Genomic DNA, 18956 nt, shown 5'->3' on the forward strand with positions numbered 1-18956 from the left:
CTTTAAAAAGTCACGCTCTGAACACTTAGGTGCCATCAAAGCCAGTTGTTGGACCAACAGTGCCATCTTCAGTGGGAGTCCAGCCTCTAGACTGGGAGGCTGTAAATGGATAATCCCTCCGGAGTCTAGCTGCCCAGTGAGTCCCTGCTCCTTGCACTCTTGGTCTCCTACACGCGCTCTGCCCCTCCCGGTTCTCCCAGCATCGGAGGACTATTGGACCGGCTGGGCCGGTCCTGCCAGTCGCTCCAGGGGTCCCGCGAAGGGCGCGACCAGCCTCCCCGCCCTTTGTGTAGTCACTCCCTACTCGCCTCGGCTCCACCCTGCTCCACCCCGCTCCACCCAGCCCGGCCGCCTCCAAACTCTTTTCCCCGCCGTAGCTCCGCCCCTTCTCCCTCAGCCCGCCCCCCTACGTTACGGGGTTTCGCTCGGCGCTCCTGGTGGATACACTTTTTCTTGGAGAGACCACGCTTCGCCTCACGCTCCCCAACGGCTCCGCCTTCCCGCCGGAGCCTGACCCTTCCCAGAGTGCCTGGCGATTCCGGCGTGCGAGGCCCTCGGAGGGCAAGGCCCCAGGGCCTGGTTTGGGGTGCGAAGAGCAGGCTGGGAATTGTAGTTTACGAGTCCGCAAGGGCGCCTAGAAACCGCCTGTGGAAAGGACTCGTTGTCCCAGCGTGCCCTGCGCCTCAGCCCGCGCGCTCGCAGCTTCTCGCTCTCGCTCGCTCGCCCGCCCGCTCCCTTGCTTGCTCGCGCTTTTGCTCGCGCTCTCCTCGCGGATTGTAGGGGCTCTAGTCACAGCTTGCGGCTGGGAAGGAAGACAGAGGCGGCGGCTCACGGGGAACGAAGCTGCAGTGGTGGTGGTGGTGGGAAGATGTCGGGCGAGGATGAGCAGCAGGAGCAAACTATCGCCGAGGACCTGGTCGTGACCAAGTATAAGATGGGGGGCGACATCGCCAACCGTGAGTGCGGCCTCAGGGGTCCCGAGATCGAGGCTGAGAGGGATAGGGAAGGGGACGGTGCTGGGCTGGCCCTGGAGGGGCTGGAGCGGTGGGGTCCTGCGGAGTGAGCTACTGAGGGCCCCGCGCCGGTCCGCTGGGGGTGGCGTGGTGGGAAGACGCTGGGTCGTGCCTGGGACCTGAGCGACCAGGCCTGGGCTGGAGCGTGTGGAGGTGCGGGCCGGCGGCCGGGAAGAGCGCAGAGCGGGGCCGCCAGGCGGCTCGGACCCTAGGCCGTTCGTAAGGAGGCAAGGCGCATCTCTTGCCCCTCACCCTTCTGTCTGGATCTCTGCCGCCTCTGCTTCTGGCAGCGGCGAGGCCACCTCGAAAGGCAGCACCAAGCTGTTGGCGACGGAAGCGCCCCTCTGTTTTGTCGCGGCTCCCCGGCGTCAGGAGCCGAGCCGGCACGTGTTGCCAGGTCCCCGTGCGGATCGCCGGCTCCCTTCCTTCATTAGGGTCCCTGACATCAGCTTCCCTACCACGTGCTTTGCTGTAGTCTTTCGTTCTGTACATCAACTCTTTCTCTGATGGGAGCCCTCTTCTGCTCCTGGGCCCGCTCAGGGACCGATGGCGGGCACCCCTAGAGCTCCTAACACAACTCTTAGAGATACGTTTGGCTTTCCTAGAAGTTAATTACTGCCTCCAATGTGCAGATAACCCTAGCCATCAAATTGATTGTTCTCAGGGGCTTGACAACTTTAGGAGTGTTTTGAGGTCCTCCTCACCCCAACTAGGCAAACTTGTGAACAGTACTGAAAAGGGAGGACTCATTTTTAGATCTTAGAGGTCATTCTTAGTAGGACTGTGCCCTGTCTTTCTCAGCAGCTGCCTGCCACTCTAAGCAGATGTCTCACTTTCTGTTTTCTCTCTTTCCAATTCACCTTTCCAATTTAAAACCCAGTTAGGAGGACAGAAAATGCTTGTCTTTGAGCTTTTAAATGGTTTGGCAGTAAAGATAAGTATGTAGGATGCTTTCGGTTCTATGGCTGAAAACCTGAGTTTTTCATGCTTCCGAAGAAGCACCAAAACTTAGATCGCAGAAATCAAACCGGAACTTCAGGATGACCCATGGAGAGGGTATCTGGTATCCGGTGAACAGAACAACGCTTTATAACATTGCAGGCATTTAGTATAGTAACTCCATTTTTGGTACTTTTTAGTATTTTATGTTAGTGGTTTGGATCAGAAAAAACTTTTTTTTCTTCTTGCAGTTTATGGCTTCTGAGGCACTTGTGATCCCAGATACCAGTTTGAAACTTTTCGGTGGAATACCTCTTTGAGATCTGCTAACAGCTATAAGCTATGAGCCTGCTGAAGCCCAGGGACCTTAGATTAAGTCCCCTTGGATTATACACTTGTTTATGAGGAAATAAGTCTACATAAATTGAAGTTACTAACATAATTGGGGTGTCTGAGAAGGGAAGAAGGTAGCATTTAACAGTGCATCAGCTTCGAGTCAGCATTTCCATGTCTCCTTCCTGTTGTCCCCAACGCCTATAAATTTCTTCTAGTCTGCTTTGCCTGGAAGTGTGATACCTCAGTGAGAACCTCATTAAAGTTCATAACTTTGTCCTCCCACAGCGCGGCATCATGTTTGGAAAGTCTCCCTTGCCTAGGGAGACAGATTGTGTGTAGCCAGTTGTCACCTTATATGAGGGAGGGAAGGGAGTGTTGACTTTTTTATTTTAGGAAAGGAACGTAGAAATTTAGAGATTATAGGTAGATACATTCCAAGAGGCAAAACTTGTTCCCTCTTTCAGCCTTAGGGCAATGGCTGAATATTAGAAACTCTGAATCCAACTTCTCGGTATTGCTTGGATGATAATTTAGATGCCACATGTAGGGCTGACGTGGTGGGATTTTGTCCCCAGGGGTACTTCGGTCTTTGGTGGAAGCATCCTGCTCAGGTGTGTCGGTACTGAGCCTGTGTGAGAAAGGCGACGCCATGATTATGGAAGAGACAGGGAAAATTTTCAAGAAAGAAAAAGAAATGAAGAAAGGTAAATAACAGTTACCACTAATTTCCCAAGTTTGACCCTTATCCAGTCCTGTTTGTTTTATTGTAATGATGCCACCCCCTACCCAAGCTGTGGTTGAGATATTTGGAAATTTGGAATGACAAGTGGGATCCAAGCGGTTTCCTCCCCAGTCCAAACTGATTAAACTTGGGAGAGACCCTGAAGAAAATACTTCCATTTTTCTGAGAGGCAGCAGGGCTTCAAGAGAGCGAGGCAGTAAGGCTGATGATTGTGTCTTTACAGGTATTGCCTTTCCCACCAGCATTTCAGTAAATAACTGTGTATGTCACTTCTCCCCTTTGAAGAGCGACCAGGACTACATTCTCAAGGAAGGTGACTTGGTAAAAATGTAAGCTTAAACCACTTTAGAGCACTTGTCTTTTTCCTAAGCATTTACATAGTGCCGGTTGCTAATGGCTGTGCTCTGCTCTTGCCTTTTAGTGACCTTGGGGTCCATGTGGATGGCTTCATCGCTAATGTGGCTCACACTTTTGTGGTTGACGTAGCTCAGGTAGGTGGCCTGCTTTGAACTCTGTTCAACCTGTGGGAAGTCGGGGAGGGTACACTGCTGCTTGCTTCTTACTGCCACCCCTACCACCACTTAAGTTTTGAGAGAGTCTTTAGAGAAATAAAAGGAAAAAGGGTGTTTTCTCTCCTGTTTATTTCCCGGCCTTGTGTAATGGGCACAGAGATATTAACCGAATGACCAGCTGAGTTAAAGAGCTCTCCAGGAAGGCACTGATTGCATTTCCTTATCTACAGGGGACCCAAGTAACAGGGCGGAAAGCAGATGTCATTAAGGCAGCTCACCTTTGTGCTGAAGCTGCATTACGCCTGGTCAAACCTGGAAACCAGGTAAGCTGTTTAGTTCTACTCCAAAGCTTGAGAGAGCCAAAGATGCATTAGGCATCTATAGCTATTCTATATTGAACTGCCAGCTTCACCCACAGCCCACTTATAAAACAAACAGCATTTTAAAATTAGCTAGAAAATTTTCCGAAAGAGAAGAGGCAGGAGCTAAAAAGCTTAATACTAAATAGCAGTTAACTCTGAGTGCCTACCATAGACAGTTCCATGCTTGGTGCACCTGGACATATGGTCCCCTCCTCATGGAGCCTATAGAGATCCTTCCTTTTTCATGTTTTCGATGTGCATCTTTCCCCAGAATAATTTGAGGTAGATAGCTTACAATAAAGCACAGAAATAAAAACTCAACTTTAAAAGCTTATAAAACAAAAATCATAACAGTACCAGTAAATAGGTGGCAAAGAGAGGCCAAAAGTTGATTCTGTACCTTGCGAGGTAGTATTGGGAAGTCTAAGGATCATAAACTCACGCTGAGGGCTGCCCAGTCGACAAGTGGTTAAGTTCACGTGCTCCACTTCAGTGGCACAGGGTTTCGCTGGTTCAGATCCTGGGTGTGGAAGTGGCACCACTCAATCAGGCCATGCTGAGGTGGCATCCTACATGCTACAACAACAAGGACCCACAACTAAAAAATATACAACTATGTACTGGAGGGATTTGGGGAGAAAAAGCAGGAAAAAAAAAAAAGAAGAGTGGCAACAGTTGTTAGCTCAGGTGCCAGGCTTTAAAAATAATTTTTTTTAAAAAACCAAAAACTTCTCATGCTCTAATACAATTTAGCATGTTAGACTATCAGTGGAGACACTTCTCTACACTTAAATTTCTACACTTAAAAGACCGGTTCAGTCTAAACAATTGTCCTTTTTTTTTTTTTAAGATTTTAGTTTTCCTTTTTCTCCCAAACCCCCCCCCCCACCCCGTACATAGTTGAGTATTTTTTTCACTTGTGGGTCCTTCTAGTTCTGGCATGTGGGACGCCGCCTCAGCATGGCCTGCTGAGCGGCACCATATCTGAGCCCAGGATTCGAACCAGCGAGACCCTGGATCGCTGAAGCAGAGCATGTGAACTTAACCACTCAGCCACGGGGCTGGCCCCAAGATTGTCCTCCTTTTTTCTCTCCTTTTCTGTGCTCTTATTCTTCACACTTTTCATCAATTTGTACTTCATCCTCGTTATTTAATTGCATCATTTTTACTTAAACCTCTGTCTTTGTTTCCTTATAACACCTACTTCACAGAGCTGTCATAGAGCACTTTGAATAGTGCCTGGCACATAGTAAGCACTTGTGTTAACTACTATTTGCACAGTTTTTTTTTTTTTTTTTAAGATTGGCACCTGAGCTAACATCTGTTGCCAATCTTATTTTTATTTTATTTTTTATTTTTTTCCTTCTCCCCAAAGCCCCCCCGTACATAGTTGTATATTCTACTAGTAGGTCTCTCTGGCTATACTATGTGGGACGCCGCTTCAGCATGGCTTGATGAGCAGTGCTGCGTCTGCGTCCAGGATCTGAAGTGGTGAAACCCTGGGCCGCCAAAGCAGAGCAGACAAACCTAACCACTCAGCCATGGGGCTGGCCCCCTGGACAGTGATTTTTTTTTTTTACTATTTATATACTTTTGTGTATCTTCACTGGAAAGTAGTGTTGTGTAGTGGTTATTGAATATCTGTGATATCAGACTTTCTGAGTTCTCACCCTATTGTCACCCCTTACTGTTTAAAAATAATTTTGAGTTCAAATTTCCTGATCTGTAAAATGGGAAAAATAAAATTGTGTCTTATTCTCACAGGGATGTTGTGACAATTAAGATGATCTATGTAAAGTGATTATCACAATACCTAGCATATAGTTTAACATTAGCTGTGATTATTCACTTTTTTTTTGTCTAAGAACTCTAACTTGGGTGAGGATCAGATCATGTTTGAAAGAGGTAAGAAGGGGAAAATAAGAGTTTGCTGTTCCCTCTCAATAGGTTGGAATGCCAGGTGTAGTGGAATAAACACTGGACTTGTCAGAAAACCTGGGTTTATACCAGTTTCTTTCAGTTAACTGGTTTAACTCTGGCAAATCATTTAACCTTTCTGAGCCTTATTTTCCTCGACTTCTAGACTGGATATAGATCTGCCTTATTCACCTTCCAGAATTGTCTAATCTTCGTGAAAGTGCTTTATAAAATGATAGGCAAGTGTAAAGTATTGTTAGGTTGTAGGGATGAGAGAGCTATGAAATGAAAAAACAATAAGAATCATTGTGGTTGATGGAGGATATTAAAATTCTCAGTTCTTTGATGCTTCTTCTCATGGTAGATAACTTACTAGCCCTTGGTATCTCACCTTTTATTTGATCTTGTACTTCTAGAACACACAAGTGACAGAAGCCTGGAACAAAGTTGCCCACTCATTTAATTGCACGCCAATAGAAGGTGAGACCTCAGATGACAGGGTCGAGGGTCTAAGTATGAGTGGTCTAGCAGAGTTAAGGCTTTTGCTCCCTTGAGAATCCATCTGACTCTAGCACAGTCTAAGCCAAAAACCTCAGTGCCCTGGGTTTCCATAGATAGGCACTTGCTCCCATTGCCTGCCCCATCAAACTACTTCTGTGGGTGGATTTGGAAACCTTTTGGGATTCTTGATGGCTGATGCCGTAGGCTTTGTCTTGTCCACAGGTATGCTGTCACACCAATTGAAGCAGCATGTCATCGATGGAGAGAAAACCATTATCCAGAATCCCACAGACCAGCAGAAGTAGGTGCCAATCCCACCCTACCCTTCCACCATACCAGACTAGTCAGCAATGTATTCTTCCACACTGCCAGCCTAATCTTGTCCACCTTCTACTCCAAACTCCAGGAACTACATATTGCTCTTTATGGTTCCCTTTCTCTTCCTTTTAGGAAGGACCACGAAAAAGCTGAATTTGAGGTACATGAAGTCTATGCTGTGGATGTTCTCATCAGCTCAGGAGAGGGCAAGGTGAGGAGAGTTTACTAGAGCTAGAAAAGAGGGGGGACTGAGGGTGTATTTCAAGAGCACCAGAACAGATGTGACCTAACTTACTCTTTTAGGCCAAGGATGCAGGACAGAGAACCACCATTTACAAACGAGATCCTTCTAAGCAATATGGCCTGAAAATAAAAACTTCACGTGCCTTCTTCAGCGAGGTCGAAAGGCGTTTTGATGCTATGCCGTTTACTTTAAGGTACCACTGCACTCAGCAAGGACTGGACTTGGAACCAGTCTGACTCACAGACCACACACACCCAGGAACACTCTTCCCCCCCCTGCCCTTTGCCTAGACTTGTAGCGCTAGCCTGCATGCACAGGTTCTCTCCCTCTCCCCATCTCCCTCTCATTAAAGGTAATGTAAAAGAGCCATCCTAAGCGTGATTTCTGCCTGAGGGTAGGAGCTATTTAAAAACATGAGCAAAATGGTCAGACGAGATAGGGAGTTAAGGGCACCTGGATTTGTCTTCCCTTACCCAGAGCGTTTGAAGATGAGAAGAAGGCCCGGATGGGCGTGGTGGAGTGCGCCAAACACGAACTGCTGCAGCCGTTTAATGTTCTCTATGAGAAGGAGGGTGAGTTCTGAGAAGAGAGCTTCAGTTCGCAGCCCCTGGTTATATGGTCCCCTCCTCCCTATAGCTTACAGACAAGAGTATGACAAGGGAACATTTTATCAAAACACTTCCTCTCTCCCATAGGTGAATTTGTTGCCCAGTTTAAATTTACAGTTCTGCTCATGCCCAATGGCCCCATGCGGATAACCAGTGGTCCCTTTGAGCCTGACCTTTACAAGTCTGAGATGGAGGTCCAGGACGCAGAGCTCAAGGTTAGTGTGGGATGGAAGTGGTGAGCAAGTGGCATCTATCCTGGGAGTGAGGACTGAATGTCAGCCAAGTCCTGAAAAGAGCTACAATATTGAGAGTGAGACTTTGCGTTTCCTCCATATTCCTCCAAATTTGTTTTCCTTCTTCCTCCTGTTTTCCAGGCCCTCCTACAGAGTTCTGCAAGTCGGAAAACCCAGAAAAAGAAAAAAAAGAAGGTGTGTTACAGTCATCCCTCTCTGGCAGGACCAACGTGATCCCTCTATTCTGCCTTCCCGGGTCATGGTGGGGGTATAGATTTCTGTATATCCTTATTTCCCCCTTCTCAGCCCTGACCTGGAAAATTAAGGCGTTTTGTCCCCAAGTAGTTGGAAACTGACAAGTCTTCTTCCTCTTCTTTCCATGAATATAGGCCTCCAAGACTGCAGAGAATGCCACCAGTGGGGAAACATTAGAAGAGAATGAAGCTGGGGACTGAGGTGGGTCCCATCTCCCCATCTGCTGCTCCTGCCTCATCCCCTTCCCACCACACCCCAGGCTCTGTGAAGTGCAGTTCGTCTTCTCCACCCAGGACCGCCAGCAGAGCGGGATCTCCCTGCCCCCATCCCAGTCCCCCAACCCAACCCCCTTCCAACAACAACCAGCTCCAACTGACTCTGGTCTTGGGAGGCCAGGCTTCCCAGCCACCGAAGACTACTTTAAATAGAAAAGAGAAATTGAATAATAAAATCAGGAGTCAAAATCCATCGTCTTCAAGCCCCTCTTTCTAGCCTTTTTCTACTATCTGCTCGGTCAAGGTTTATGGCCCTACAACAGAACAGGGAGGAGGCTCAAGTAGCCACCACCCCTAAAAACTCAGCTGAAATCTTTTTATACCACTCTGATGTCAGCATTTTCCCATCTGTTGGGGTTTGTTCTCTTTTCCCACTCTCCCCAAGTATTTTATCTGGCCTCAAAATAGAGAGGAGCTGTTCTTCAGATTGTTTTTATTCACATGTGACAGATTCCTTTTCTGATCTCTGCTGTCTGATCAGGCCCCTCCCATTTTTAGGAGCTGGAGCCTGCATTTACCAAGGGATTCTCATCTATCAAATGGATCCTCATTTGTAAATCTTTTTAGTCATTTTTGTTCCACAGGACTTTTTTTTTCTTTTTTCCACAAAGCTGTAAAGAAGTAATCCATCTCAACCTTGTCCACTTCTTTGGAGTTAATGGGGTCTTCCCTTGCTCCATCTTACAAACCTGAGCTGGAAGCTCAACTCTGGTTTTGTTCCCTGTTTGAAGTATTTTGACCCCTCTCCCTTGAAAGAAAGACCAGGAACCAGAGGAGCAGACTGACTGAAGAGACACCTCCTGGCTTTCTGGAGCTATGGACTTGGATTGGATGACTTGCCAGGGGTTTGGAGAGAAAGGTGACGAATTTCAGTACCTCTGGCATGCTGTCCCAGGGAACTAGGGCTCCTGCTAACTTATAAGGTTTTTAAACACATTGGAAATGACATGGCGTTAAAATAAATTTGAATTTGCTCATAATCATGTGCCTTTGTATGCTGCTCTTATTTGATGGAGGTGGGGGAGTGTTAGTGGAAGTGGTGACCATTTGGAACTGTTTTTCTATCTTGCCGTATTCTCCCTTTCTAAAACACTTTGGGTTGGGGAAGACATAAATCCTGAATCTTCTGAATTAACATATACTAAAATTTTCTATGGCAGCTTGTGATTTAATTAAATTTTTTTTTTTAAGATTGGCACCTGAGCTAACATCTGTTGCCGATCTTTTTTTTTTTCTTCTCCCCAAAGCCCCCCAGTACATAGCTGTATATTCTAGTTGTAGGTCCTTCTAGTTCTGCTCTGTGGGACGCTCCCCCAGCATGGTTTGATCAACGGTGCTAGGTCCACCCCCAGGATTTGAACCAGCGAAACCCTGGGCTGCTGAAGCGGAATGCACGAACTTAACCACTTGGCCACGGGGCCAGCCCCATCATTTTATTTACTACAGTAAAAACGCCCCTTACTGCTGACACTTGTGTTCAGGACTAGAACAGTGAATGTGTACTGCAAAAATAAGTCGCAAGTGTTTTTCTTGATTTAGGAAGCCAGGAAGAATGCCTTCATTGTTATCCAATCTTTCAGGGCCAGCCTGAGATTGGATGGATAATTTATTAGATTTGAATATCGTGTGTGAGGCATTGCTGACTTGGAGATACTATATTGAACAAAACAACACAGGTCCATTCATAAGAGCTTATTTACTGGTGGGCAATCAACAGGTGAAATCCTGGTGGACTTGATATAAAATAACTCTGCTAGGGTTTTTGTTTTCAAAATGTGTTATATTCTGATGGTGACAATACTAGAACTACTTAAGCACTTGGAATGAAGGCCCTAAATTTAAAGAAAGGTTTTTTTGAGTTAAAAAGGTGAAATACTTTATGTTAGAAAGGGAAACCACCAAACAAGGGATTATAACCAAAAGCCTTACAGTTATGTTAAATTGAGTAAGGTGAAGTCTATGGTTAAGGGTTCTTTTTCATCTTTCACAACTCAAGTTTCTTGTAACCAGGTTTGTGGGCATTTGTTTTCTGGGTGCTTCTGACCTGACCATACCGTGAGACTGAGAAGTTCTTTAACGTGACACCAAATATCATTCTTGCCCTGGAGAAGACAGACGATCTTGCTCTCCCTCTGGCCATTGGTTTGATCTTTACCCCTAGGTATAGGGAGAATCACTGAAGTATTTTCTGAACAAGATGCATTGTGGCCAGGAATCTAGTGGAATTCTGCCGCAGGCACTGTAGGGAGAGACCACAGTTTTCTAGGAAAAAATATCTTAAACAGTCACAAAGGTTTTTGTAGTACGACAGCTTTCTCGACTTCCTATTTTACCTTCTTCCACGTTCTGGAATCTTAGGACCTTTAGAAGTTCCAAGATCGAATCTCCCTGCAGCAATTTGACTTAGAAAATAAGTAAACCGGTAAAACAAGTCAGAAACGTTGGTACCGTCCGCACTTATCCATAGTAAAATGGAGGGTGCCGTCAGGAAACTACGACTCCCATGGAGCAATGAGAGGGAAAACGGAAGTCGCTATCCTTTGCTCATCTGCACCTCTAGGTTCCGTATTAGAAATATGTGCTCACGTTTAAGTAATATAATGTCTTCATAATAAGACTAGGAAAAGGGGAATTTTGTAACCCAAATTCAAAATACTATTCTCTAAGAGAACTCTTAACTCAATCACTTATCATGTACCTGACCGGCGCAGAAGGCCCTTGTTACTTCCCTTGGGCACTCCGCCCCCGAGGAAAGGGCGAGACAGCGGAAGTGACGACACTGAGCGCTCTCTTAAATACCCGTAGGTGGCCCTCAGCGCTCTCTCGGCCTTAGCGCCATCTTCTTCGGTGAGTGTTAGTGCTTGTTGTGTTCGGATGCCGCGTACAATCCATTAACATCTGATCTCTGCACTTATCATCATTACAGGAAACTAACTGTAGTCTTTTTCTCTTTATCCATAGAAACCTCCACGCCATGAGAGCCAAGGTAAGCAGTCCCTGGCATTGAATTTAGACTGTAGGAGTTCGCGGGGAGACCTAGGAAAGGGGTTCCGCCATGGTTCTCAAAACGCGGGGTTCTCGAGGGTGCCCAAGGGCTACTGGGAGAGGAAGGATAGTTTGGGGAGGAGGTGGTGGGTAAGTGCTGTGGGGAGAGGGCGGAAGTAGAAGCGCACGCGGGATTCGGGCTTACGTCGGGGGTGCCGGGGCGGGGAGCGTCCAAATTGTTGATCAGGTTACTGCAACTAAGCCCTCATACTAGGGCAACAACTGCTTGGTTCTAAGTAATGCTCTTCACATCTCTACCTAAACCTGTTACTAAAACTGATGATCTCTTGTTTTATTCTTATTTTGTGTGTCTGGTTATGATTGGTTTGCCAGTGGAGGAAGAAGCGAATGCGGAGGTATGTTGAGACTTTGCCAGCACAGGAGGTGGGAGGTGGAGCACGTCTTGGACAAAACTTGGGAAGAACATCTGGTTTAGAAATCTAAAAGAACTTTGAGTGAAAATCCTTAATGAGCATTGGCTTGCCAGAGCCAGGGACGATAAAACCATTATTCTTGTTCATTTTACCACCCCCTGTATTCACATTTAAGAAGGGAGGGAAAGACTGAACTCGGGTTTGTGGGCAGGAGGTGTATTCCCGTGTCTGCTTTTCAGGCTGAAGCGCAAAAGAAGAAAGATGAGACAGAGGTCCAAGTAAACCGCTAGTTTGTGCACCCGTGGAAGCCACAGGAGCAGAAAAAAGGAAGCCAGAGGCCAGGGACGCTGGTACAGATTGTTGGACTGCATGCCCACTGTCAAGAACTTGTCTCAGTGGATGTAGAACATCCATCGCCATCTGATCGCCGCGACCACCTCTGAGAGACCCACCTTGCTCTTACCAAGCAGTCCCTTTGGTTCTTTGCCCTGGACCTGTGACATTCTGGACTAGTTCCGTTCTCGATCGTGGCTGAATGTAACACGTGTACAATAAATCATCTCTTCTGCTGTCGTAGCAGAAGAAAAAAATCGTCGTGTCTATTCTGTGGTTTTTATGGGTCCGTAAGCTGGGGAGTCTCTTGGGAGACTGTCGGCCCTCTGACTGCCCGGTGCTGCATGTAGGGAATGGCGAGCAAGCTGCATGCGCTGTAGCCGGGGGGTGTGGGATCCGCCCCTCGGAGTTGGAGCATTGGGTGGGAAAGGGTGTGGCACACCCCAGGGGACAGGTTTCAAGGTGGTCGCGGGCAAGTTGCGGCAAACGGTGATTTCATCTCCACTGCGCTTCTAGGCTTGCTTTACCAAGCTAAGTTTGGGCTCTGCTGTGCTGTTGGGTCGGGTTGCCATGGTGACACGCAAAGCTTGCTGGGAGCTTCCTGCGGCTAGGCGCGCAAGTACTCCGCACACCATAGAGTATAGTTCCGGGTTTGGTGGCTAGAGCGACACTTCTTCCGCAGGAAGCGGAAGGGCGATAGGGTAGGCGGCTCTTTGTCGAAGCTAGAGGACCGGCAGGCGGCAGCAGCAACTACGGCGGCGGCGGCAGGTGAGGGAGGCGGGAGGCATAGGTGGAGGCCGCGCCCGGAGGGGAGGAGTCGGGGCCGGCCCAGCGGCTGGGCTCGGCCGGGCTACACAAGGCCCCCCAGGGCCGAGACGGTTCTTCCTCACGCCCCAGGGCCGGTACCCTTTTCTGACTGACCCCGCTTCGCGAGCAAACGCCAGCTCCGTGACGTCACAGCCCTGCCCATCCCCTCAGCGTGGTGTCACCTGGAGTCCCCTTCCCCGCTTCACTTGGTGCTCCCTTAGAGTCCTGTTCGCCTGGCCCGGGCTGAGCTCCGGCGGCACCGCACATAGCCTGCCAAGCTAGAAGACTTCCCGCGGGAAACTCCTAGGACTTTTTCGCAAACTCTGGGGTGTTGCGAAGCGTCATAATCACCGCCCCCAAGTCTACTCTGTCATCCCACTGCACTGTCAGGCGCTGCCCTCGCAAGGCTCCCCATTCGGAGTTCCTAACCCCAACTCTAGGCCGGGCTCTGATCCCCACATTCTCCTTCATCTTGGGGCAGGGCGCCCCTCACCTTTTGTTCACTCAGGACTGATTTTCCGACCGGTCTTCCTAGGCTCTCCAATTAGTTCTATCCGTTACTCTTCTTACTGGCAACTTGTCCCTTTGGCAGGTGAAGTTCAGTTCGAACCCTGAGGAAAGCTTGATGTGCCGAGAGCTCTTGCCGTTTTGTCAGGTTTTTTTCTTTAACAACCACCCCACGGTCCTTCATTCTTATCCCTTCTCCCACCCAAGTCTCTGTTTTTTTCCTGTTCAGAACCCAGCAGTGATGTGGAGGTGGAGACCCACAGGAGCCCCGGACTTCACCTGAGCTACCTCAGGTATCGAACAATCCTGGGAGAGTTGGGTGGGGAGGAGTACAGTACCATATCTGATTGTCTGCGTCTGGTGGGACTTGCAACATGGGTCAGGCTTGAGTAGACGGCATTTATTTTTCACCGGCTCATGTCCCATGTTGTAGAAGTTTGTATCTTCTCTCTTACCACTCTTTCCCTTGTTTCTCTTATTCTGGGACTGCTACTTTCCTTTGGAAGAAGTGAACCCCTCTTTTACAGATTCTCCTGTAATTCTGGCCTCTTGTGTGGTCGGTTCATTGTAGGGAAATCTAAAGGCAAAGTCAAGGTAGTGAGGTGGAGGTTGGGGGGAGATCCAGGCCAAAGAAATTGGAAAGATTCCCTTGTGCTCCAGAGGAAACAGTATAAAGTTTTCCTATTTGAACAGCAGAGGGAGCCTGAACACTGTCTAGGAAAGGCTTCAGAGGTCAGACACGTGGTAGCTGGGACTCCGAGTCTTGTTGGGGGTGGAGAGAGGGGAGGGCTAGAACCCAGGCAGTGGGCTGATAATATTCCAGAGCTCTCTTGGGAAAGAGGAGACTTGAAAAGCTTTTATAGAGTTTATAAATAAAGATCTTCAATGGGGGTGAGGAACGGTGTGGTTTGATGTCAGTGGGATCTTCTTAGGGAGGGGTAGGAGGGATGTATAGAATGGAGAAAGAAAGGTCACTTGTTTCTGTGAAATTAACTCCTTCCTTCTGCCTTAACCTTGCCACAAATGGTTTTGTCCTTTCGGGGTCTGTAAGTGGAGATTCCAGCTGTAGAACTGTTCCCTTGAAATGCAGGGGAAAGGGCTGCCCATGCTGCGGTTGACAGTGGTGGTGAGCTAGGAGAGAATACTAAAAAATGACAAGTTTAGGGACTGCCCTTAAGCTGGTGACACCAGTCTCTTCACTCAGGATATCCTGAGGTCTAAAGATCTGATACTTCACAGAGCCCTCTCCTGAGATCCCATGGAAGAGGGGTTTAAGGGAAGTTTTGTCACCAGTATCCCATTACTCACAGCCCTAGTAGCTCACCAGCCCATCTTGGCCACTATTCCCAGTCTCCTCCAGCGTATTCAGACACCAACAGCAGTTTTCATTTCACTTCCACACCTTTAATAAGGTCAGTTCAGAAGGAGAAATAAAATCCAACACTATTCTCTCCCTGCCCCCTCCTTGGCCTGTCATCGTTAGTGAGATGAGGTGGCTTCACCCCAGCTCCCTCCCTCCACCATTAGCCAGGCAAGTGTGAATCATTCTGCCCCAGGCCAGGTGCACAAGGGCCTGGGCGGGACTTCTGAGAAGCCAGCCAGTCCAGGCAGAATTCTCATCCCTTAATTTCTCCATCTCCAAAGCCACTGCCCCTTTAGCCTGCCTCTTGCTGGACTGCCTGCTCTATAGTTGGGAAGAATGTGGCCTCTCTGGAGGACTCCTGTTTGACACAGTTCCTCTCTTTCCTAGCAGTCACCAAGGGTGGCAAGAAAAGGAAGAAAGCCCTGAGTTGGGGGGGACCAGGATGCCTGACCGGGACAGCTATGCCAACGGCACTGGGAGCAGCACTGGAGGCCCTGGAGGCGGTGGCAGCGAGGAAGCTAGTGGGACAGGAGCAGGCAGTGGCGGGGCCAGCTCAGATGCCATCTGCAGAGACTTCCTGAGGAACGTATGCAAGCGAGGCAAGCGTTGCCGCTATCGCCATCCAGACATGAGTGAAGTGTCCAACTTGGGAGTGAGCAAAAATGAGTTCATCTTCTGCCATGACTTCCAGAACAAGGAGTGTAGTCGCCCAAACTGCCGATTCATCCATGGCTCCAAGGAGGATGAGGATGGCTATAAGAAGACGGGAGAGCTTCCCCCTCGGCTGAGACAGAAAGTAGCGGCCGGCCTGGGCCTTTCACCAGCTGACCTACCAAATGGCAAGGAGGAGGTCCCTATCTGCCGTGACTTTCTCAAGGGTGACTGCCAGAGAGGAGCCAAGTGCAAGTTCCGTCACCTGCAACGGGATTTTGAGTTTGATGCTCGGGGTGGAGGAGGCACTGGTGGTGGGGGCTCAACAGGCCCAGTCCCCCCAGGACGACGTCATGATCTCTGTGATATCTACGACCTCCCTGACAGGGGCTTTGAGGATCATGAACCAGGCCCCAAGCGCCGGCGAGGTGGATGCTGCCCCCCAGATGGCCCCCATTTTGAATCATACGAATATAGCCTGGCTCCACCCCGAGGGGTAGAGTGCAGGCTGCTAGAGGAGGAGAATGCCATGCTCAGGAAGCGGGTAGAAGAGCTAAAGAAGCAGGTCAGCAACCTGCTGGCCACCAATGAGGTACTGCTGGAACAAAATGCTCAGTTCCGCAATCAGGCCAAGGTCATGACCCTGAGCTCCACTGCACCAGCGACTGAGCAGACTCTGGCCCCCACCGTGGGCACTGTTGCCACTTTTAACCATGGCATTGCCCAGACTCACACTACTCTCAGCAGCCAGGCTCTACAGCCTCGACCTGTGTCCCAGCAAGAACTGGTGGCCCCTGCTGGAGCTCCAGCTGCTCCCCCAACTAATGCTGCACCTCCTGCTGCTCCACCACCCCCACCCCCACACTTGAACCCAGAGATCACACCACTGTCAGCTGCTCTGGCTCAAACAATTGCCCAGGGAATGGCACCCCCACCTGTCTCCATGGCTCCTGTGGCTGTATCTGTGGCTCCTGTGGCCCCTGTGGCTGTATCGATGGCCCAACCTTTGGCAGGAATCACAATGAGCCATACCACCACTCCCATGGTGACTTACCCCATCGCTTCCCAGAGCATGCGTATCACAGCCATGCCACACTGATGGGCCTAATGGACACTCCTCTGGTATAGCCTCCCAGGGCTGGGGTTGAGGGGCCCTTTACTCACCCACTCGCCTAGCCCTCCCAGGCCCTGTCTGAAGGGCTCACTCAAGAACTAGGACAAGAGACTACAAGGAGTTGTCTTCTGAGAAAGGGTTGGGCTGGTGTGTTTTCTCTCACCTCCCCTTTATGAGGGTTCTCTTGTCCATCTTCCTTCGAGCCTCACAGAGGGGGCTTGCATAGGAGTACAGACTGAAGCCCGCAGAGAGGAAGGACTGACTAAGGGGCTGTATGTCCCCTGATGGGAAGTTGGGGACATCCCTGGTATTGTCCTCTCTTCTGCACAGCACAGGTTCCAGCACTGGCTTTGGAAGAAAAAAATACCCTGCCTAGAGGGAAAGCCAGGAAAGATTGGGAAGTGGGTGGCTAGGAGAGAAGGCCTGATAGGAGCCTTCAGACAATTTGGGGCCTAGTTGAGTTGGACAATACAGGAACTGCTCCCAGGCCCGTGGGAAGGCGGGGACCATAGTACTCCAGCCCAGAGACTAGGGGAGCATTCATTACCTTGGCTTGGCCTGGAAATCCATAGGGCAGGGCCCACCACTTTCCAAAGAAATAAAAAAAACAATTATTTTTAACAAATGGAGGCAGTAAAAATTTGCTTAGATATTCTGTGTGGAATATGGGAGCAGTAAATAGATGTCATGCCAAAATGGGATAAAGACCCCACCCTCACATAGCTTGGGTAAGGTTGGATGGAAGCCAGTGAAGATGGGTAGGGACCCAGAACAAGACCAAATGGGGCTTTGGGGAAGGGACTTTGTGGGGTAAAAGCATTGGAGCCATCTAGTCTAGTTTAAAAATAGTCCCATCTGTTCTGGTTTCTATGTGCATGTACTATTCCCAGGTTGCCTTAGTAACCAGGGCTCCTAGGGTCATTTAGGGGGGCGGGTACTAAGGAGGGTGGATGTTCTGGGAAATGGGAATGGGATATGTATTGACAGATCCTTCCCTTATTCAAACAGCAGGGCAGGTGGCGGTTGCTCTCTGAGTTCTTGATGGCAGTTAATGTCCTTCTTACTCCATCCCTTCCTTAGTAACCAATGCCTTAAGCCTTCAAGGCTTGGGAGGTGCTGGGAAAAGGAGAGTTCTTCTGGGGACACAAGCCTCAGAGTTCATCCCTTTCTTCCCTCTGCCTCCACATAGGACCACAGAAGTTTTAAATCCAATTTAGAGTCAGTAAAGCCAAGGGCCCCAGTAGCCAAACTTCAGCTCCTCCTCAGCTCATGGCTGATGTAGGGGAAACAACTCAGGTGTCTAGTTTAATGAGACAGTGCATGTGCGGGTAGAGAAAGCGATCCTGGGTTTTGCTCCCCCATCATGTCTCCTTCTACCTCTTGCTCTCTTGTCTGGTTGATCACTCAGGTTACACCTGGGGTTGGAGATGGGCTAGGTAGGTCAAGGCCGGTCATTTAAAAAAAAAAAAAGAATGGGCCTAAAGACCAAAAATGGGCAAATACTGAAATGTTTGTGGATTTTAGAAGCCACACTGATAAGCTTAATGTTGGTTTTCTGGCACAATTTTGCATTATTAAAAGAGATGGTTTATGAACATTTAGAGAAAAATGTGATCATAGATACCAGCGTGAACTCATCCCAGCCAAATCCTGACTGACTTTATTTTGTCTTTGCCTAAAGAGGTAGACTTGGGAAACTAGACGTTGTATGTCCTTTATTAACATTCTCCTGTTAAAGACCACCAGGAATGCACATGTAGTTGAACAAGTTGGGTTTAATGCTCATTGCAGTGATGGAGGGAACATGCTATGGGGAACCATGGTGTCTTAGCAAGAGGGTGTTAGAGAGAACTTACAGGACTTGGGCTTTGGTTAAGTGATTTTGGGGAAGGTTCAAGGAAGTGGGGCTTCACCCTGGATTCGGTGCTGTCAGGGAAGCAGGGATAATTCTATGATTGGGTATCTTATCTAGGAAAAGGGCCAACTAAAGTGAAGCTGAAGCTGTAATTGGTAATGAAGCAGCAATCACTTGGCTGGGAGAGGGGGATGTTTGCCATTTTTGAATTTGCATACTCACCTTGTTTTGTGCTTAAACAAAATTATGAAGTGGTCTTGTCTTTTTGCCTCACTTCATCACAGTCGCTCAGTGCCCTTGTCTGATGTTGGTGTTTTGTGAGATTGTTTGTCTCCAACAAGAGAGCACCATTTCCTAGCTGTGATCCCAGGTCATTTCGTACCTGCTAAGTCATTGCAGAAATGAGAATAATTATGGGCTAATTAATAGTAGAGTTTGGTGGAATCAAAACTGAACATTTGTGCCTAGTAAATGTTGATTAGTCCATTCATGTTAGAGAAATCTCTAGTCTCCCGTGATATAGCTAAGGGCTATGTGTTTTGTTTTTTTTAACTTATATAAAAGTATGAGAAGCCCTGTTATCAACAGTAACACAAGGAAGTACTAGGTGATACTGAAAGTGTCTGTAACTTGGATTGACTAAATTAATCCA

The 18956-nt window shown here is 48.5% G+C and overlaps 2 protein-coding genes and 1 non-coding gene across 5 annotated transcripts; all 3 read left to right on the forward strand.

The window, feature by feature from the left end:
* The first annotated feature begins 383 nt into the window (after positions 1-383).
* PA2G4 (proliferation-associated 2G4) lies at positions 384-9235 on the forward strand. Of its 2 annotated transcripts, XM_070494631.1 has the most exons (14): positions 384-956; positions 2864-2992; positions 3254-3359; positions 3452-3521; positions 3773-3865; positions 6238-6301; positions 6545-6623; positions 6773-6851; positions 6944-7077; positions 7362-7456; positions 7580-7707; positions 7867-7920; positions 8115-8181; positions 8754-9235. In XM_070494631.1, exons 1-13 carry the CDS (start codon positions 869-871, stop codon positions 8178-8180), a joined length of 1185 nt encoding a protein of 394 aa, XP_070350732.1. In that variant the 5' UTR covers positions 384-868; the 3' UTR covers position 8181; positions 8754-9235. The 2 variants fall into 2 exon arrangements, with proteins under 2 accessions (XP_070350732.1, XP_014699357.1); XM_014843871.3 differs by having other exon boundaries at positions 8115-9235.
* A 1758-nt stretch (positions 9236-10993) lies between these two features.
* On the forward strand, positions 10994-12266 carry LOC106832937 (uncharacterized). Its single transcript, XR_011497001.1, has 4 exons — positions 10994-11102; positions 11217-11241; positions 11634-11656; positions 11914-12266. It is a non-coding gene; the product is annotated as an uncharacterized protein (transcript).
* Positions 12267-12679: 413 nt separating this feature from the next.
* ZC3H10 (zinc finger CCCH-type containing 10) lies at positions 12680-18549 on the forward strand. 2 transcript variants are annotated; one of them, XM_070494632.1, is made up of 3 exons: positions 12680-12775; positions 13551-13614; positions 15072-18549. In XM_070494632.1, the coding sequence occupies exon 3, from the start codon at positions 15127-15129 to the stop codon at positions 16432-16434; it is 1308 nt and encodes a 435-aa protein (XP_070350733.1). In that variant the 5' UTR covers positions 12680-12775; positions 13551-13614; positions 15072-15126; the 3' UTR covers positions 16435-18549. The 2 variants fall into 2 exon arrangements, with proteins under 2 accessions (XP_070350733.1, XP_070350734.1); XM_070494633.1 differs by having other exon boundaries at positions 12683-12775; positions 15075-18549.
* Positions 18550-18956: the final 407 nt, after the last annotated feature.

The sequence above is a fragment of the Equus asinus genome, chromosome 22 (assembly GCF_041296235.1).
Source record: "Equus asinus isolate D_3611 breed Donkey chromosome 22, EquAss-T2T_v2, whole genome shotgun sequence".
Taxonomy (NCBI): domain Eukaryota; kingdom Metazoa; phylum Chordata; class Mammalia; order Perissodactyla; family Equidae; genus Equus; species Equus asinus.